The 20,823-nt window shown below is 36.6% G+C and overlaps 1 protein-coding gene across 1 annotated transcript in view; it reads right to left on the reverse strand.

Moving 5' to 3' along the window:
- Positions 1–845: 845 nt before the first annotated feature.
- The window catches only part of LOC106072460 (multidrug resistance-associated protein 1-like), a 66,238-nt gene continuing 46,260 nt past the window's right edge, over positions 846–20,823 (reverse strand). The window contains exons 22-33 of the mRNA XM_056008751.1: positions 20,631–20,787; positions 18,377–18,463; positions 16,470–16,611; positions 15,398–15,708; positions 12,542–12,741; positions 11,925–12,048; positions 11,429–11,530; positions 10,015–10,158; positions 7,211–7,369; positions 5,343–5,509; positions 4,709–4,903; positions 846–3,049 (exon numbers count right to left, since the gene is read on the reverse strand). Of these exons, the coding sequence (XP_055864726.1) occupies positions 2,938–3,049; positions 4,709–4,903; positions 5,343–5,509; positions 7,211–7,369; positions 10,015–10,158; positions 11,429–11,530; positions 11,925–12,048; positions 12,542–12,741; positions 15,398–15,708; positions 16,470–16,611; positions 18,377–18,463; positions 20,631–20,787 (1,900 nt within the window). The 3' untranslated portion in view covers positions 846–2,937. The remainder of the gene's footprint in view (positions 3,050–4,708; positions 4,904–5,342; positions 5,510–7,210; positions 7,370–10,014; positions 10,159–11,428; positions 11,531–11,924; positions 12,049–12,541; positions 12,742–15,397; positions 15,709–16,469; positions 16,612–18,376; positions 18,464–20,630; positions 20,788–20,823) is intronic.

Consider the following 20,823-nt stretch of genomic DNA (forward strand, 5'->3'; position numbering starts at 1 on the left):
CTTTAGTAGCCTAACAATATTCTCTAACAAAAATCTGGGGTCGTCAGTCACAGCTAAGACCAAGTGACGACAATGCCACCCATGTTGCATCATTCACAACCAATCGCTAATCTCTTCCCACCGTAACCATAGAAACACACACACACACACTCTGCATAACACTTGCTCTATCTAGTTGTTTGTAAGACTTGAGTGGTAAAGACGTACTTTGTTGGAGCTTCGTAAGCTTAGCGACATTGGACTGTTGCCAACTTTACTGGCTCAAATCTTCAATTTATCTAACTACGCAGTTTCCTAGCAATTCATTATATTCTTGGCTGGTGTATCCGGTGTATAGAATAAAGATAGAACACTAAAGTTTTTTTATAAAAGTTACTTAATTTCTTTGCACATTATAGCAATGCAGAATCAATTTTTTTTAAAGCTTTTCTGTTTGAGACTTTTATTTAATTGGCAATTTTGAAATTCAATGCAGCATCCTAAAAACTATTAAGTTTATCATGAAAATTTTCAATAAGTTATTTTTTGAATTTGTATATATCCGGAGGACAATTCGGCATGTAACAATCAAATCAAGCTAGCAAATTCTGAGGTTTCCTTTTTAAAAAAAAAATATAAAAAATAGTAAGACATCTTATTCCCACTACCAACACCTGCAAAGAACATGTCTATATGTGGCTGCTTTATGCTCATTCCCACTACCAACTCCTGCAAAGAACATGTCTATATGTGGCTGCTTTATGCATATTTCTATTACTCTATTTAAGTTTATGTTCATGTAAAATATATACAGTACAGAAAGTCTAAGACACTCACTGTCTGGTCAAACAGGAACAAAGGCATGATTTTATTTTTCGTTTGTTTCTTTATTCAAACAAATGTATATAATATTTAGATTCTTTTAAGTATAAAAATAAAATTGCAATATAAAAATTGTTATGTTTGGTCCACTTGACAACAGGATTGGAAACAATACAATATATGGTTACCTTAGTAACCATTTGTTATGATTTTGTATTAACACATAATATAAGGTAAGTTTGTAGCTGACTATACATATGTATATATATATACATGTATAGTAGAAAGAATATAAATGATTCCCTTTATAGATACACAAGTATACAATTACATTAACAATTGCAACTAGTGTAATAGTATATATCAGATAATACTTTAAGACAATAAAAATACAATGTAATCAATACCTTCAACCTTTAGGCATAAAAAAGAAAAACTATTTTCTGACTCAATGTACAAAAATAAAGTCATCTTATACATAAACAGTCTTTATGTGTACACACAAATACAAATATATACAATAATTTATTTACAGTTCTTTTGAGCAAAAAATAATTGTGCTAGCACTGGGCATGAACGATATAAACAAGTATCAATATTTAGTCTGAGGTATCAATTATGAGGTGGTTCCTATTTTTTTTCTTCGAACATCATTTAAAGTCGGCAACACATTTATTTCATTTGCATTACCGAAGAACATCTTGCTAACTGAAGGCATTGTCGTGAAGGCTTAGGGCATCTGTTATGAACATTTGAAAAACATAAAACATTGATATGCGTGCATTTAAAACATGTTCATGTTTGTCTCATTCAGACACACAATTACACTAGGGCGACTCACTGGTATAGCTAGGGTGGGGGGTAGCAGGAGGGTCCAAATTAAATTATCCTCCCAGGCTTCACACTTGATTGGGGCCCCCAAATGAGTGTCTGAAATTAAATATTACAATATTATCTCATGATGCTGAATGTCAAAATATAGGGGCCTCTAAATAGGTCAAGTTCCGCGGGCCCCAATATCCCTAGCTATGCACTTGGGCGACATAGAATTAATAAGTGGCCTTTGCAACATTTCTTTTAGTTTCCTTTCAGTATTTGAAACATAAAAAGTTTTTAAAAAAGACAAAAATAGCAAACTTAGTAGTGGGATTGTGCATTGCATTTTTCTTCATCATAGCAAAATTGATATGAACATGGGTTTGTTATAATCAAAGAATTTTTTTTATTATATCAAATTTACTTTTTGGCAAAGCTTTAGGTTAAACAAGCTATAATTTAGAAGAGGAAATTTTAATTACTTTAAATTGTTCAAAGTCTGTAGCAAAATAAAAATTGAAATAATACTTTAAAAAAAAAAAAAGTGGACTATTGGGCTGTAAGTGGAAAAAACACATATTTGACAACAAAGTTGCAACAAAAAAAAAGGCTCTTTGCTGCCAGTGTAAATGCTGCCAACTAAGAAATCATTGACATTGGAATAAAAAAAACAACTATGGACTCATTATAAGTAAAATATTGAGCTCATCGGAGAAATCAGAAATAGTCTCAAAATACTTATCTAATGGTCATTTGTTAGTTTTTCATAACATTTCTTTATATAAATACTCTAAAAACATTTATTAACTCTAAATATAGATCCAAGTACTAGCTACAGTCTACAGTCACTGTTAAAACCTTTTTTTTTATTTAGCATGGCTAAAATACAAATGCTTTTGGAATTTATTTTTTTTTCTAGCTAATAGAATTAAATAAAGAGTAGTAAATAGCACTAGTTTAGCTTAACCAAATATATTTCGAGTACCTCTGCACCAAGTCTTCATACTGTAAACAATTTGTTTACAAACGAACAGAGAACTATTAAAATTTTTTAAAAACAAAGACACATAATTTTACTTTTATTTTATCTTATATTTCACAGACGTTACTTCAAAAAAAGAAGATAATTACGTCCTACGCTACATTTTAGACCAAAAACAGTTTCAAACATGGACTTATACAATTGTATAATATAATCTTAAAACACACCGAAATCAATGTTAAATACATTAATTATTTATATATTAATTATATATATGGTGTTTATAATATATGTGGCAGGACTCTCTCTGTGACTACACCGCTCGTGTGAACCCCTGGTCATAACTTTTCCGAGGATTTAGCCAGCTGATAGAAGTGACTATTTTCCTGGTTGAGTAATGTCTGGGGGTCATCAAATTCCACAATCTGGCCAGCCTCTATGACCATCACTCTGAGGAGACAGGAGGATTTAAATAAGACAATAGCATGTGACAACAAGATTCATACATGGCAGAAAAACTATAAAATAGCTTTTTAACTATAAATAGCTTTTTAGCTATAAATAGCTTTTTAACTATAAATAGCTTTTTAGCTATAAATAGCTTTTTAGCTATAAATAGCTTTTTAGCTATAAATAGCTTTTTAGCTATAAATTTTGTATATCCCGTGTGCAAAGTAGAGGAAGTGTTGGTAAGTGCTTCTTCTTCTTCATTCGCATTTTACATGTCGGAGGGTTCAGATCAGAAATCCTATATCTGAGAGGAACCGCGCAGTGGTTTCCAGATCAGGCAGTTTTCCTTATAGTTTTTGTTCTAAAGGAAGGCTTTGGGGGCCAGAGTCTTGTTCGGGCCTCTTGATATAGTATGCAGCTTTGAAGGGCATGGTCAGCATTCTCTGGTGATGCTCCACAGGGGCAGGTTTTGCTCGTCCCGACTTGATAAGCTGTGTTTTATTAAATTTATTTGATAATTTTTTGAGCAACTTTTTCTCAAAATCAAACTTTCTGAACCCTTTGAAGCGCAAAATAATTTGAATAAATTCAATACGGGGGGAAGCTAGAGACTTTCATTCTATGACTTAGAAGTTTTTTAAAAACAAATAGTTAACTAAAAGGTGATAAAAAGGAGATTCGATATGAAGATCAGCTTCCACTCATTGATGGAGATATTGTAAGAACATATAGCTCAATTCTTCTTTATTTACTTGACAATAGTGAAACTCAATTTAGCATCCTTGACATTCTTTAGTTTATCATAAACATCTCTAATAGGCAATGGCAGCACATTTGGCAATAGCAATGCACTAAAGTTTGTGGACAGCAGTATCTTACACTGAAAACTGACAATGACTGACATTATAAACTGATAATAACAAGCAGAAAATAGAGTTCTCCTTTCAGACTCTATGTAAAGATCATCTGTTTCTGTGGCCAATGGTTAATGATGTTGTCATGTGGCCATCATAATGACCAACTGCCTTTTCTATTCCTCAACTATTGTCAGGTATCCTTTATAGCTAAATGGACCTAGAGGCGCCCAAAGATCCAGAAATTTAAAATCCCAGTCTTCACCAGGATTCAAACCCAGTACCCGCGGTTCGGAGGCCAAGCACTTTACTGCTCAGCCACTGCGTCTCCCAGATACAGAAAATAGCAACAGGTAATTGCTATGAGAAATAGTAAGAACAAATAAGAATGAGAAATCGCAACAGAAAATAGCAGGACACAGTAACAGCATACAACTGCTACAGAAAAAAAGCAAACACAATAATAATAAGTTTAGAAAACCCAGCCAAGACCAAGTAAACAAAAAAAAATAAATGTTTGGGCCACTAGGTCTTCATAAGCTACAAACAAACAAAAAGATTAACAATCAAATATCTTTTTTGTTTGCCAGTTGACAATGAAGATCTGATGGCCCGAATGTCCTTTGTTTTTACCTGGTCCAACAAGGTTTTCTATGTGTATGTTTATTGCATTTTCTATACAGTTGTTTATCCCTGAAGCAGTAAATGCTTTTATCGATCTAGATAATATTAGGTGTATTGATATATCATGCAATGAACTATACATATCTACAGTGTGGAACAAAGTCTAGAAATATGGCTGTACCTGTCACAGTCTAGTATTGTGTTGATACGATGAGCTATGATGATTGTTGTACTATGTTTAAAGGCTTTTTGCACTGTCTTTAAGACCAGTTCATCCGTCTCCACGTCTACCGAGGATGTTGGCTCGTCCATTATCAAAATCCTGCTGCGCCTTAACAGAGCCCTTGCCAGACAAATCAGTTGCCTTTGTCCAGCACTATATACGAAAAATGCAAATGAAGAATAGTAATTATACAATATGTGACTTGATTTATTGTTATACAAAATTCATTGATGAACAATGTAGTTTATATCTGGTATGACCAGTCGACTATGTTTAAATAAATTATAAATTATGGCTTTTACATAACGCTACTTTCATGCTTATAGCATGCTCAGAGCACTATGATCCAATGTCATTTGTGGACCAGTTGGGGGGGGGGGGGGGGAATCTGGGAGAAGGTTTTCCGTGCACAACTCTGCTCGAGTGGGGTGTCGAACTTTGAGCCCCCTTCATAGGTAGCCAAGCCAAGCCAAGTTCAAGAGTACTTGGCCTCTCAACCACACTTCCCACTGTTTACTATGGTCATAAAGTGGTCAGTAGCCTATAGGTAGTAAAGTAAATTAAACAAAAGTGGTTTTTTTTCCTTACTTACCTAAAGTTGTTGCCATTTTCTCCCACCTCTGACTCCAGGCCCTGAGGCATCACTGAGACAGCATCCTTTAAGTGTGACATGGTCAGTGCAGACCAGATCTCTTGGTCAAGATATTCATTGTTAGGATCAACATTCATCCTTAGTGTGCCAGACAGCAGTACAGGATCCTGTTCAAACACACACAAGAATAATCTATAGAACATTGACACAGTTACTGATTCTTCACATAATAAAACAATAAGAATTACTTGTTTAGTAAACCTGAAGTGGACACAATTATGCATGGTGGCTGAGTGGTAAAGCACATGGCCTCCAAACTGGGAGGTCCAGAGTTTAAATCCAGGTGAAGACCGAGATTTTGAGCTTCTCTATTTTTAGGATACATCTGAGTCCCCTTAACTGTAATGACTATCTGGAATTAATTAGGGAAATTAAAGGTAGTTGGTCTTTGTGATGGTCACATGACACCCTCATTAACCATCAGCCACATAAACAGATGAAATTAGCATCTACTGCCATAGATCACCAGGTCTAACAGGGGTATGATTAGACGCATTAAGATAGACAAAAAGCAAGAATCAAGGAAAAATAGCAAAGATCATCAAAAATAAGTGGGTCAGCAAAAAAAACAAACAGTAACTAGATAAGAAAGAATAAAATAATAATATATTTGGTTGATTAAATTTTAAAAAAGCAAAAAGAAGAAAATACTGATTGAAAGAAAAAGAGAAACTGCTGGGATGAAAAGTAGCTAGAAAGACTGAATGATAAAAAGATATATATGTAATTACTCTGCCAGACTCTGGTTAAAATTTTTTTTAAATTAAAAATGTTTTGGAATGACAAAAGGCTAGAAATAAAAAATTTGAAGAAAGTTTACAAGAGCTGACATCTATAAAGAAACAAAAAAACAATATTCTAGACTTCTAGAGATGCTAAATTCATATTATCTTAAATCTTATATTACTTCAAAAAAAAAAGAAAATTACATCTTATGTTTTTCATGTGTCAATCTAGTCATGCATGTTAATCAATGACTTAAACACTGCTAAGTCATGGGTTTCCCTGGCTGATTCAGGCAACCCATTCCACTCTCTAATTCAGTGTTTCCCATAAGTGGGGTTCACGTACCCCCAGGGGTACGGGAAGAGTTTGGAGGGGGTACGCGTTGCACCTTCTTAACTATGCTATGTTCAGTTAAAACATTAAAATAAATTTAATAAGCTTAATTGTAAGAGATGTGTTTAATGTGCCAATAAAAATGGCGATAGAGATGTTTTAAAGCTTCGCAATGTGATAGGGTGTCCTAAAATATACTTTGCATTGCCATATGTGTGATTTAAACAATGTCAGGTCGCCACCTATTGCCACTCTCTTGTTGATGAGCATTGAATAAAAAGGAGGGGGGGGGGGGGGAGCTAATTTACAGTGGGTTATAGTTCTGGAATACATTTTGCCTTTTCCAACTTTATAGTTATAGACTATAGATCTAGATCTAGTCATTCTGGTATTTTTCTAGTTATGTGAAGCTGCTCATTTACTTTTTAGCATTTGTAGACAGTAGAAATTAATTTGAAAAAAAAAAGTAACAAACTGTTAAACATGGAACAGCATCTCAGACTAAAATTAACAACCAGGGTCGCCAGGGAACCGAATTCTAGTCTATGAGACGAGTCTATGATCTGTCATCTCAGCACAATCAATTCATTCTTGCTTAAATCTAATTAATATATTTAATGTTTTACATGCATGTAGTAGGGCCTATAGAGCCAAAGGCTAAATGTAATTTTTAAAAAAGGGGGGGGGGCAAGGGTACTCAGCGTTACAATATTAAGTACGAATCTAATTAATGACACTATTGAACTTACTTGAGGTAATATGGTTAAAGCTGATCTCAGATCAGTAAGTCCAATAATAGAAGTATTGATATTGTCAATAATTATCTCTCCTTCTGTAGGTTCTAGCACTCGGAACAGTGCCAGTGTCAATGAAGATTTGCCTGCCCCTGTCCTTCCCACAATACCAATCTAATTAAGAAGTAAAAGAAACATAAACTTTAGGCTATATACCGGGATATATCATTATAATATTATATTTATAATTATAAATATTATTGCTATGACTCAAAGGAATCAGAACGTGTCCTCTATATATTATATTTAAATTGGTGGATTTTTTATCAGGGTTATATATGTTTACGACCTACATAAAGGCCTTTCCGAAAAACAAATTTGGTAGGTAATTTGAAAAAAACTCCAAACCAGGGAGACATAGTAGGCCTAAATATAATATTTGCATACCTTCATATATTACAGAATATAAAATACGCTAGCTAACTTTCACATTTATAATGTTTCCATTCATAGACCTACAATTACTTTTCATTTCTCTACAGCCCCAGTTGAGAAAATGCAACAAGAGTTAGCAATTTCTGAAACTAATTTTAATAATAATTTTTCTAGTTAGTTATTGTCTCTATTAGGCTACATCTCAACATTACAAAACAAATGTACAGTTTTAATTAATGTGACGTATTAAACTGTTAACACTTGTGCATAATGTCCCGGAACTGTGGAATTAGCTAACTAGTTCTTATCCTTGTGACTGTTTTGAATCAGTCAGTCAGCATCGATCTGTTCTTACACTTGATTATTTTCCAAAATAAATAATTAAAATGCTTGTTCAGATGTGTTGGACCCAAATAATGTAAAAGTATAGCAGCAAAGTCAGCATCGATCTGTTCTTACACTTGATTATTTTCCAAAATAAATAATTAAAATGCTTGTTCAGATGTCTTGGACCCAAATAATGTAAAAGTATAGCAGCAAAGTTTTTTAAACTGTAGAAATACAATTTCTGGCACCCATAAAACTCATGCGGAAAAACTGTCTGGAACTACTCTTTTATGTTAGCCTATAATCTGCTTGGAGGTATTTCTTCTAGAGCTGAATCAGCTTCTTCATTAAATGGTGAACTGAGGAAATTGACGTCTTAAAATTTGCTTTCAAATTCCACAATCAAGAAATTCAAATATGTCGAAATCTTTCAACCATTTCAATAGAAATAGTTTCACCCTTCAGAAAAGCAAGTCTGCTTTCACTGGATAAATGGGATAGATTTGTTTGAATAGATTTAACATGCACTGTTAGACACCTAGTTTATAGTATTAGTTATTGAGCGACGCACCATAGAAGACGTATATTGAACGGGACTAGTGACGCTTGGGATATTTTGGGTTAGAGACTGGAAAATCAGTGAGCGATAGAATTCTCTAGGGTAAAGACGTGTTTATTTGACAGAGACTTTTACTGTGGCCTTTTCTTGAAATAAATATCTTATGAATTGTTCATCAGTGTTGACCACATCTCTTTACCAGTTAAATCGATTGTCTTGTTTATTCTGTATTGTTGATCAACTACATTGAATACACCCGAACAATAAAACTCAAACGCTTGCAGAGTAGGCTAATTGATTGAAATTCAACAGTCATCTATAGTTGACCTTAAGACAGTCTGAACAAGGCCATCACAGCACATATATTTTATGTACAAAAAAACTCATTGCAATACAGTCGTTTAAAAACATGAAGTCTGTCTCCTACTCTTTATTAGAAAACAAAGTCACAATCAATGTCCTTTAAGGAACATAACAATTTCTTCTTTTATATTCCACATTCTTCTCAGTACCTTGCCAATGCTAAACCAGCGAATACAAAAGTGGTACAGAACTTTTTGTTTCCAAATCTTTGAGTACTTCTCGGAACCGCCTGTGGTTAAGACCCCTCGTGTGATCACTGTGATTTATGAATCCATAATATGTTTGATATTCAATGCAGCTTTGTGCAAACATTCCCGTTTAGAGTTTATGGTTGGGATATTGTTCTTTAATTTATTACACAACCTGTTTTTCTCACTCAAAGCACGGGCTCCATCAGTTGTTACACTTGCCGTCTTGTTCCAAGCCAACCTAACACTTTCAATACAGTTCTTCATAGCATTGAATAAATACTGGCCTGAGTTTGTGTCTTTGACTGAATGTTTCGAAATATTGCCAATAAGAATGATCTTCGTTTACTTTAAACTTTTTAGAATGACATGTAGAGACAATGTTTCTTTAGTCTCTTCATTATAAGTGATAAGAATCAGAAGTTTCAATAACTTCTATACATATTTACTAATTATTTTTAATATATTTGCATTTTTTAATATGTATAATCTGTGGGCACACCTAATTTCTGTAGGTGTTCGCCGGGCCATATACAACACCCTGGCGGGCCCCATGTAACACTAGATTCGTAATTTGCCCACCCCTAGTGTAGAGGCAGATCAACAAAAGCTAAGAGTCTAGGCATATAGACATAATGCCCAGGACAGACCAGAGTGGAAAGATGAGCAGGCCAGGGTCCTCCATAGGATGTAGTACCACTGGGATGTTAACATTGTGTTTATGTGTATGTGTTTGTTATTAGTATGTAGAGTTATTCCCCTTGGTAAGAAAGTTCATATCACAGTGTTGTGTGTAACCTCGTACTATGAGGGTGTGCAATTAATTTGACTGATGAATCTGGCATTATAGTGTTGGTGTTGTCTATGGTTATTAAGTGTAGCGTTTTCTAGCTTAACCATAACCATACCGCATTCTTTTAGAATCTAATAGATGAATTTTGTCTTACCTTTTCTTCAGGTTTGATGTAACAGGTAATTCGTTTCAGAACAGGTTCCAATCCTTGTCTATAGCTGGTTGTGTATTGGTTGATGATAATCTCACCTCGTGTTGGCCACTCGGGAGGAGGGTGAATATTGGTGGATCTCGGAGCCTGGACAACCCAAAGAAATAAAACTTAAGAATGTTGGTTGTAATTTAGTATCTATCGCAAAGGTCACTATAAGTCAAATGTCACTGTCGCTCTCCAACTAGTTCGGTCTAACGCTATGTATTCCCAATGATCAGTATCAATGGTCACTGTGTTTAGGTCCCGTTTTATTACATCCATATAACGGAGGTGGGGGGCGATCAGTTTTTCTTTAGCCAGACACGAGTTGACGTAAAGAATGACTTTCGGGATGCGATTGAAAGAGAGCTGTGGACAATGAAAAAACATGGGCCTCAGCTCTGAAAAAAGCGTGCCAAACAAAAAAAAATAATTGCCGGCTCTTTTACCACCAAAGTGAAAGCCACCTTAACCTGTGATATATGTTGACGGGAGTGTCTCTCCAAAATAAGGCTCCACTGTCACAGGAAAAAGTGTTCAAGATGAGCCATAGTCGTTCTACGACTGAAGGAGACCAACTCAAGTGAAAGGTATGGCAGGAAAACTTGTAAGATCAACAAATTAAATGTAAACTGTGCCGGTATACATATAAACCACTCTCCCCTTATAAGTTCTGCAGTGGACATAAATCTGTGACCTTCCAGGATGGTCATGAGTTCAACGAAATGGAGTGGGTCAGAGGGCAAAGACCACAGCTCTGGGATTAGGCACTACAGGTTATTGGGATTAATGGGTCCTATACCTCGTTATTAAGAGGTAGATCCATCTGTAAGTTATAAATCAACTAAAACATTGATAAAACTAATTTTCTTTAGGAAAGTGAATTTTTTAAAGTACAATTTATTTATTTATATTTTGGTGGGACTTGTACTGATAACAATTGAGATTAAAATTAACAAGCAAATTATAAATAATAATAACAAGGCTTGTCTTCGAGTCCGAAGATTAATGAGGAATGCAGTATTTCCCGTGGATACGCAGCCCCAGCTGCGACCTACATGTTTAAAACACAATTATGAATTATCATTTATTAATTGACGTTAGTGAACTAATTGATTCATGTTTTAATTGATTCATTTGTTTTCATCGACAATGAATAATTTTGCTAATTTTTATTTTGATTCTAGAATGGGAAGTGAGAGAAATATTGTGCACAAGTTTGTACCAGACAGACAGACAGACAGACTTAGTTGATATAAGCTTTGTAATAAAAAAAAGATGTATTTATTGCAAAGTTCGGTGACTGAATGATTGTGATACTTAAATGTATACAGACAGAGTCACCAAAGTGACAGGTTATGTAGAATGTACCCACCTCTTGAACTACGTGGCTATACTCTTTAACCCTTTCCACACTGACCACATTGGTCTCTAGGTCGCTCATAGATCTGACCAACCATTTTAGAGCTTGGGTTATCTGGGTGGTAAAAATACACATAATGTGTGTTTATGTACATAAAACGAAGCAAAACAAAAATATCTTTCTTTAGATCTAGGTAGCAACAGTTTGTTCAAATGCCCAGGCTGACATATCTTTTGATAATGAAAATACAAAACAAAAATCCAGGTTAAAACTTAAGCGACTACATTCATATCTTTTCAAATCTAAAACATCCATTAACCCTACAACTGCTGCCTATTAGAGACCAAATAAGGAAAAGTGTTGATGCAGCGGTAATGATTATAAGGTAATGATTATAAGGTAATGATTATAAGGTAATGATTATAAGGTAATGATTATAAGGTAATGATTATAAGGTAAGGATTATAAGGTAAGGATTATAAGGTAAGGATTGCCTGTTCTTACTTACCTGCAAAGCATAGCTAACAGACAAGCCCAATATTGCACCATTGACCCCAGGAGTGACCAAAGAAAAAATGGCACTGAAGAAGACAATCAAGCTGCTGACCACTTCAATCCAGACACCAAGCCATCTGGTTATACAATCAAAATTTGAGTTACGATTAGAACACAGTGCAATAAATATATAGACTAATGGTCCTTAGGTCCAAAGTTACCTTCTTACAACTGACTTACAAAATTTCTTCTTGTAGGTTTCAAATTAAGGGGGCGCGGTGGCTGAGTGGTTAAGCACATGGCTGCCAAACCTGGGGGGTTTGTTTCCAATCATGGTGAAGACCAAGATTCTGATTTTTGGAATTGTTAGGACGCCCCTGAGTAATGTATGACTGACTCTAGTTTGGATCAGTTAAGGCGATTGATAGTTTTGCTGGCCACATGACTCGATAACCGTTGGCCACAGAAACAGATCACCTGAATATTATCTGCTCTATAAATCGCAAGGTCTAAAAGGGGAGCAGGTTTCGAAAAAGGGGAGGCGGTCATAGGCGCCGCCACAAAAATCCTGCCCCGCGGTCTCCACATATTTCAATCCGGCCCTGCTACAAGTCTAGCATCTATTCTCACCTGTTGGCAGTGATCCCGGCGAAGTAGAACACCTGGTTCCGGTCTATCTTCTCCACGCAAGTCTGGCAGAAGCGAGAGACGGCGTCAAAGGCTCTGATAACGTGAGCCCCTGAGAGTGTCTCAGAGAAGTGTGAGTAGATCGGTGACCGGGTCACGGCCTCCAGTCTTTTCAGCTGCCGCGACGTGGGAACAAAGAAACGCTGCAAGAAAAATATAAACATTGTGGATCTATAGATGAGCTTAAAAAAAAACAAAAAACAGTTCAATTGACACATAGGTTACAGAGCAAGCAAAATGACTTTTACTTCAGCCAATAGAAAAACTGAATTCAACACTTAAACATGTTGATGAAAGAAGAAAATAGTTATTATAACATTTAAAACAAACGTATTTATGTAATACGTTTAAATCGTGGAATGTGTCAGAGTGGTCTAAATTAGGCCACTTAACAAGGGAACTTGAATGCTAAACATCTGAAAATTGTAATTGGTAATTGACTTGAGCTGAGATGAGTTTTCTAAGCTCCCAAAACCAGCTTTTGCACTCCCCGCCCCCATCAAACACACCCTCACTTTCCCACAAAATCGATTAGATATTGATCTGCTATAACTTAAATAACCATTATACAACAGTGATTTTAAAATATAAACTTCGATGGTTTTTCAAACTCGAGTTATTGACATATTTTAATTCTGCGTAAAAAGTTGTAATACTAAACATTTTACCCCCTTTTTTAAAAAAAATTAAATGCTTAGAAACATTGATAGATAATAAATTAGACAGTAAATTCTTGAAATGGAAAAAAAAAACGGGGTTCTTTGCGATTTTGTATTAAAGTTCAGCACACGCCACTTCCCTCAACAAAACTGTAAGCGAATCTGGATCTAAACAATCGTATTGCTTTTAGGCTTGGTGACGGCCTAATCCATAGCTATGTTAGTCACTGGCACAGTTATATAGATCTTAAAGCATTAGGATAACCAACTCGAGAAAAAAAAAAAGTAACATTTTCATCCACATCCCTCCCTATCCCAAAAAGTAAATATATCGATGTCCGACTGATTCTAACAAACTGGTCAGTGTAAGGCTAGCCTAGAATTTTAGTAAGCAACGTGAGACGACCATGCGATAGTGTTTGCTGTATAGTGATGCTGAGTGGTCAGGCGAAAAAAGTACACACTGCTGTGGTTAGTCAAGCGAGTAGATCTGCTCCATGCACGTATTTTTCTTTCTTTGCTTACAAGAGCTAGAGCTAAATGCACTGACCTAGATCTAGTTCTTTTACGAAATTGTAAACTTTACTGTATGGTTTTCCGTTATACAATAAGTCAAATTTTTAAAACAAAAATGAAGGTAGACACTTTCTGAAGGGGAAAAAATAAACATATATAAATACATCTTTTTTTAGTGTGCACCTATGTTAATTCTTTATCTCCGTAATTATTTTTCAACATTCTGACAGAATTGTTCATTTTTCACATTTGTACATTCTACCCTGTTATGATTAAACTTCAATAACATTTTTGTTTGTAATTAGAAAACTTTTTTTTTTTTGGGGTATAGATTTATAGGACAACATTATAACACAAATTTTATTTTCTAAAACCAAAGATTAATAATTTAATTTATTGGGGTCAAATCAACGGTGGTATCGTTAATTAGGAGAGAAAGAGTTAATAACACACATCTTTCATAGATATGTGGTGAAGAAAACGTATAATAGATTTTAGATACCGTCATACCAGTCAGTAGGCTTCTACTGATATTTGTCTACATCTACAGTCATAGATTATAGATACCGTCATACCAGTCAGTAGGCTTCTACTGATATTTGTCTACATCTACAGTCATAGATTATAGATACCGTCATACCAGTCAGTAGGCTTCTACTGATATTTGTCTACATCTACAGTCATAGATTATAGATACCGTCATACCAGTCAGTAGGCTTCTACTGATATTTGTCTACATCTACACTCATAGATTTTAGATACCGTCATACCAGTCAGTAGGCTTCTACTGATATTTGTCTACATCTACAGTCATAGATTATAGATACCGTCATACCAGTCGGTAAGCTTCTACTGATATTGGTCTACATCTACACTCATAGCATTATCATAACCAACTCTCCACACCCCTCACAGAAAATCGGCTAGAAGTCCGACTGATGTTTTAACAACCTGGGCAGATTACTCAGATACACGTTCGCACCTTTGGGACATTATGACGTCACTTAGAAACCCGGTTAAAATCTTATCGTCTTGAAAGCGCATAATCATGACGCCAGAAAAACATCAACAACTAAGTTATTGAAAATAAAAGGAAAAGAATAATACATTCCTTATATACACATATTAGATCAAAAATTGTCAAAACCATCGGAGTTGCAGTGTATTACCAAGTGTTTAGTTAATATTTGGCATAATATTAACTATTTAATGTAAAAAAAAAACACTAATTTGGGGGGCCCCCTCAAGTGGGGGCCCGGTGGGATTTTCAAATTCTCCCCCTGGCTCTCCCCATCCTAGCTGCGCTTCTGCAGGCAGGGTTCGAATCCAGGACCATTGAGACGGTAATTCAAAGTTTAAAGTGCATGTCACATGACCAGGAAGCCATTGGGTGCACTGTGTTGTGACCAGTAACCTCCCTTTTCCTTCGAATTTCGTCAAATATGAACAGTTGGTCTAGTCGCAAACATCATAGGTCTTTATCATATCTTTGGGATTTATTATTTAGATCAGTGATGCAGCACAAACTAGGGCCCGTGGGCCACATCCAGATCTTTAGCTTTCCTGACTACCTTTTGATCTTATTCCCTTACAAAAACGTGTGATTAGCATCATTAGCCCTTACCTGAATGGCCAGATAGGCTAGAAGTAATGGCACAATAACTCCAGCAAATAGTGGCGTGTTGACACTGATGACCACCAAAGTGGCCAGGACAGAGAAGACGCACATGATCCACATGAAGATAATCTGGGGCAGCTGATTGTCCAGCGTCTCCACATCTCGCGAGAACCGGTTGACTATTCGGCCGACTGGAGTTGTGTCGAAGAAGCTCATTGGTGCTTTCAGGACTCGGTCCAACATGGCGGAGTGCATGGTTGACGCCGCTGTCACCATCCTGAGTGCGCCAACACAGGCGTAGATCAAAACAAACAATGCTAAAATTGAAAAAAAAAAGAATGTGAATAAATATATAGTTATTAAAACTTTACTATTACAATGACTACTTTTAGAAATTCCCTTAAGTTTTAAAATGTGGTATTATTAAAGACCGCACCACAAACCAAGAGATTAGAGACAGGGTAACTGCAGCGGTCGGACCCCAAGATGACCTGCTAACTATTGTAAAAACAAAACGCAAGCTAAAAATCTATTACCATATTACAAGGTCTTCGGGGCTCGCAAAGACCTTCCTTCTGGGAACAGTACCAGGAAAAAAAAGAGGCGGACAGAGAAAGTGATGGGAAAACAACATAAAAGAATGGACGGGCCTGTCTTTGAAAGAGGTTCTAACTTAGGCAAAAGGCAGAGAGGAAAGGAGAAAGGCAGTCCACAAATCTTGCATGGTGCCCCAACGGTTAAACAGAATAAGGGATAGGTCAAGGTCAAGGTAAATTATAATAGGCAATATAGATTTATGTGCGCCGTCATTTCTAAACTTTTTAAAATCTAATTAAATCACACAGACAATTAGACACTCTATGGCAGGGGTTCTCAACCTGTGGGTCGCGACCCTCTTGGGGGTCGATCGAAAATATGGATTGTTTTTTCTACTCTTCTATTGCGGTGCGGGTGGGGGTCGCGGCAGAGTGGGGGATTGTAAAAAAGGGTCGCCGAGCTTTAAAGGTTGAGAACCGCTGCTCTATGGGCTCTATCTGAGGTAGAAATAACAAAGCCTGTTGTCAGCCACGTGACGTACCTTGAGCAGCGCCTAAAGCCCCGTACACTGAGAGATACATCCGGTTTTTTTCCATCAGTTGAGTTGCCGTGATGTTCCCAGACTCTATCTGTTGGTCACCTGTCCATTTTGACAGCCAGACATTTCCCAGCACACTGGACAACTGTAGAAAACAGTAGGTCAAAAAACAAAGTGCCTTTTTTTTTCTATCGGTAACTAAAGTCTTGTGTTGTGTGAATAAGTTTGATATTCTCAGAAGGTAAATCTGATGATTTCGGTTGACAAGACATTCTGTATGGTGATCTAATAGAAGGCAGGAGAGTTGCTCTCCACTAGACATATTTTTCTATTAAAATATGCAGTTTCTAAAAATATTTATCTATATTTGTCCCAAATCGACTATTTCATGACCCTTCGACCCACTTAACGGTATGCTGATGTAAGCGAATGCGACATGAAGCTCTTCAAAATCGACACTAGCAGCTGGGAAGACGTTGCACTGGATAGATCCACATGGAGAGCGAGCATAAAGGAAGAGCCTCTGTGTGTTTGTTGTTTGGTAAGCAATTCAGGTCAAATGCCAGATTTTTTGTTTTGGCACACAGGCAGGGAGACAAAGTAAACTAAACCAGTAGAGGCTTTACCTCTCAAAGTAAACAAAACAATACGGCTTTACCTCCCAAAGTAAACAAAACCAATAGAGGCTTTACCTCCCAAGTAAACAAAATCAATAGAGGCTTTACCTCCCAAAGTAAACAAAACCAATAGAGGCTTTACCTCCCAAAGTAAACAAAACCAATAGAGGCTTTACCTCCCAAAGTAAACATAACCAATATAGGCTTTACCTCCCAAAGTAAACAAACCTATGAAGGCCTTACCTCCCAAAGTAAACATAACCAATAGAGGCTTTACCTCCCAAAGTAAACAAAACCAATAGAGGCTTTACCTCCCAAAGTAAACAAAACCAATATAGGCTTTACCTCCCAAAGTAAACATAACCAATAGAGGCTTTACCTCCCCAAGTAAACAAACCAATGAAGGCCTTACCTCCCAAAGTAAACATAACCAATAGAGGCTTTACCTCCCAAAGTAAACAAACCAATGAAGGCCTTACCTCCCAAAGTAAACATAACCAATAGAGGCTTTACCTCCCAAAGTAAACAAACCTATGAAGGCCTTACCTCCCAAAGTAAACATAACCAATAGAGGCTTTACCTCCCAAAGTAAACAAAACCAATAGAGGCTTTACCTCCCAAAGTAAACAAAACCAATATAGGCTTTACCTCCCAAAGTAAACATAACCAATAGAGGCTTTACCTCCCCAAGTAAACAAACCAATGAAGGCCTTACCTCCCAAAGTAAACATAACCAATAGAGGCTTTACCTCCCAAAGTAAACAAACCAATGAAGGCCTTACCTCCCAAAGTAAACATAACCAATAGAGGCTTTACCTCCCAAAGTAAACAAACCAATGAAGGCCTTACCTCCCAAAGTAAACATAACCAATAGAGGACTTACCTCCCAAAGTAAACATAACCAATAGTGGCTTTACCTCACAAAGTAAACAAAACCAATAGAGGCCTTACCTCCCAAAGTAAACATAACCAATAGTGGCTTTACCTCACAAAGTAAACAAAACCAATAGTGGCTTTACCTCCCAAAGTAAACAAACCAATGAAGGCCTTACCTCCCAAAGTAAACCCTTCCTTTATGCTCCTGGACCCTTCCTTTATGCTCCTGGACCCTTCCTTTATTCTCCTGGACCCTTCCTTTATGCTCCTGGACCCTTCCTTTATGCTCCTGGACCCTTCCTTTATGCTCCTGGACCCTTCCTTTATGCTCCTGGACCCTTCCTTTATAATAATGATCTAATTGTTTATCTTAAATCTAAAATGAAGTTGCCATTACGAAGAAGACACGGATCTTACCTGAAACAGAGCGAACATGACAAATATCACTAGAGTTGCGAAGGTTCCCACATTTTGAATGTAAGTTTTGAATACACCAAATTTGACCTGAAAAGCAAATGTAATGTTTAAAAAAATCTATCAACTAGTGAAACTGTTGAAATAGGGCATCCTAAAACGACAAAACCAAATATTTAATTACAAAGGTTTTATTTTAACTTTTTTTAAACCGGAGGCGAGTGGGTGAGTGGTTAAGCGATTGGCTTCCGTACCTGGGGTCCTGGGTTCGAATCTCAGTGAAGATTGTGATTATGAATTTCGGGAACTTTAGGGCGCCCCTGAGTCCACCCAACTCTAATGGGTACTAGACTTATGTTGTACTGGCCACATGACACCCTGCTCGTTAACCGTTGGCCAGAGAAACAGATGAGCTTAACGTAGATCTGAAAGGGAAACCTTATTTTTTTTTAAATTTTAACTCAATCTGTCTGTCTGGTACACATTTTAACTCACTCAATCTGTCTGGTACACATTTTAACTCACTCAATCTGTCTGGTACACATTTTGTACACGTTTTTTTTCCCCACTTCTCATTCTTGGATCAAGTTGAAACTTTGTACAATTGTTCACAATCGATGACAACACATGATTCAATTTTTAAAAATTAGCCATTAGTTAATTTATTAGTGTAAATTAATTAATTTTTTTTTTAAACTTGGAAAAGGGAGTTAAACCATGCAGTATTTAGATATACGGCAGTGATTTTTTTATGGTTCGTCCACTAAGATAAGCTTTGTTTTTTTTTTTAAGTATTTTTTTTATTTTACTTAGGTCCATTTGTTGCCAAGCATCCATTTTGGAATATATAAGTCAAGGCCTTGATCATCATGAATGGGTAACTTATTTTCTTTTCTAGGCCAAGGAATGCGCTCGAAGCAGGAATTATCTCGACGAATTCAGCTTCTCAAGATAGAGGTCAAAGTTCTTGACTTAAGTTCGGAGGTCAAGCACTTTACCACGCCCCAATTTGTAAAAAGGGGTGGGGGTGGGATTTTCATAAATGGAGTCTTTGGTGCATTTAATTTTAAAAACGTTAAAAAATATCTGTGCATAAAGTGCACCTTTAAGAATAGCGTCCTTGACATTGCGTGTAATTTGTTTAAAAATATCTGTGCACAAAGTGCACCTTTAAAATAAGCGTCCTTGACATTGTGTCTAATTTGTTAAAAAAATATCTGTGCAGAAAGTGCACCTTTAAAGTTAGCGTCCTTGACATTGTGTCTAATTTGTTTAAAAATTATCACCTAAACACTCTCTTTGAATTTTCTTGCATACTCAATCGACTCCCCGACATTTCTTTCTATTTCTTTCGCTTACTTTCCTCCCTGACTGTGTTTTTGTTTGAAGAATGTCTACACTAAAAAAATGACCAATAACACTGAGAGTTTTTACTGTGATAAGCTTACGTATGAAGATCTTCTATTGAGGGGTTTAAAGGAGTTGGGTGCTAATAGCAACTTGATGTGTGTTAGGTGATAAGTGCAACTTGAAGTGTTAGGTGCTATGTGCAACCTGGTGTGAGTTAGGTGCTATGTGCAACTTTAGCAACTTGATGTGAGCTAGGTGCTAAGAGAAACTTGATGTCAGTTAGGTGCTATGTGCAACTTGATATGTGTTGGGTGCTAAGAGAAACTTGATGTAAGTTAGGTGCTATGTGCAACTTGATGTGAGCTAGGTGCTATGTGCAACTTGATGTCAGTTAGGTGCTATGTGCAACTTGATATGTGTTGGGTGCTAAGAGAAACTTGATGTAAGTTAGGTGCTATGTGCAACTTGATGTGAGCTAGGTGCTAAGAGAAACTTGATGTCAGTTAGGTGTTATGTGCAACTTGATATGTGTTGGGTGCTAAGAGAAACTTGATGTAAGTTAGGTGCTATGTGCAACTTGATGTGAGCTAGGTGCTATGTGCAACTGGATGTGAGTTAGGTGCTATGTGTAACTGGATGTGAGTTAGGTGCTATGTGCAACTTGATGTGAGTTAGGTGCTATGTGCAACTGGATGTGAGTTAGGTGCTATGTGTAACTGGATGTGAGTTAGGTGCTATGTGCAACTTGATGTGAGTTAGGTGCTATGTAAAACCTGATGTGTGTTGGGTGCAATGAGAAACTTGATAGGCATTGGGTGCTAAGAGGTATACAATGTGAGTTGGGTGCTAAGAACAACATGTTTGTGAGCTGAGTGCTAAGATCAACTTGATGAATAGGTTCACTTACTGTCCCAGTCTCCATTGCTTCGTCTTCGGTCAGTCTGACCACTGCTCCATTGCCCACCCCACCTCCTGCCACCACAGACACCAACCTCAGCGGCGGACGTTTCTCTTCGGTGGATGTTGTAGCATGTGTTCCACTGCCGCCAGCCATCATCTCCAGCCTGAGAAAAAAAATGGTAACATACGAAGTATCCTCA

The sequence above is a fragment of the Biomphalaria glabrata genome, chromosome 13 (genome assembly GCF_947242115.1).
Source record: "Biomphalaria glabrata chromosome 13, xgBioGlab47.1, whole genome shotgun sequence".
Classification (NCBI taxonomy): domain Eukaryota; kingdom Metazoa; phylum Mollusca; class Gastropoda; family Planorbidae; genus Biomphalaria; species Biomphalaria glabrata.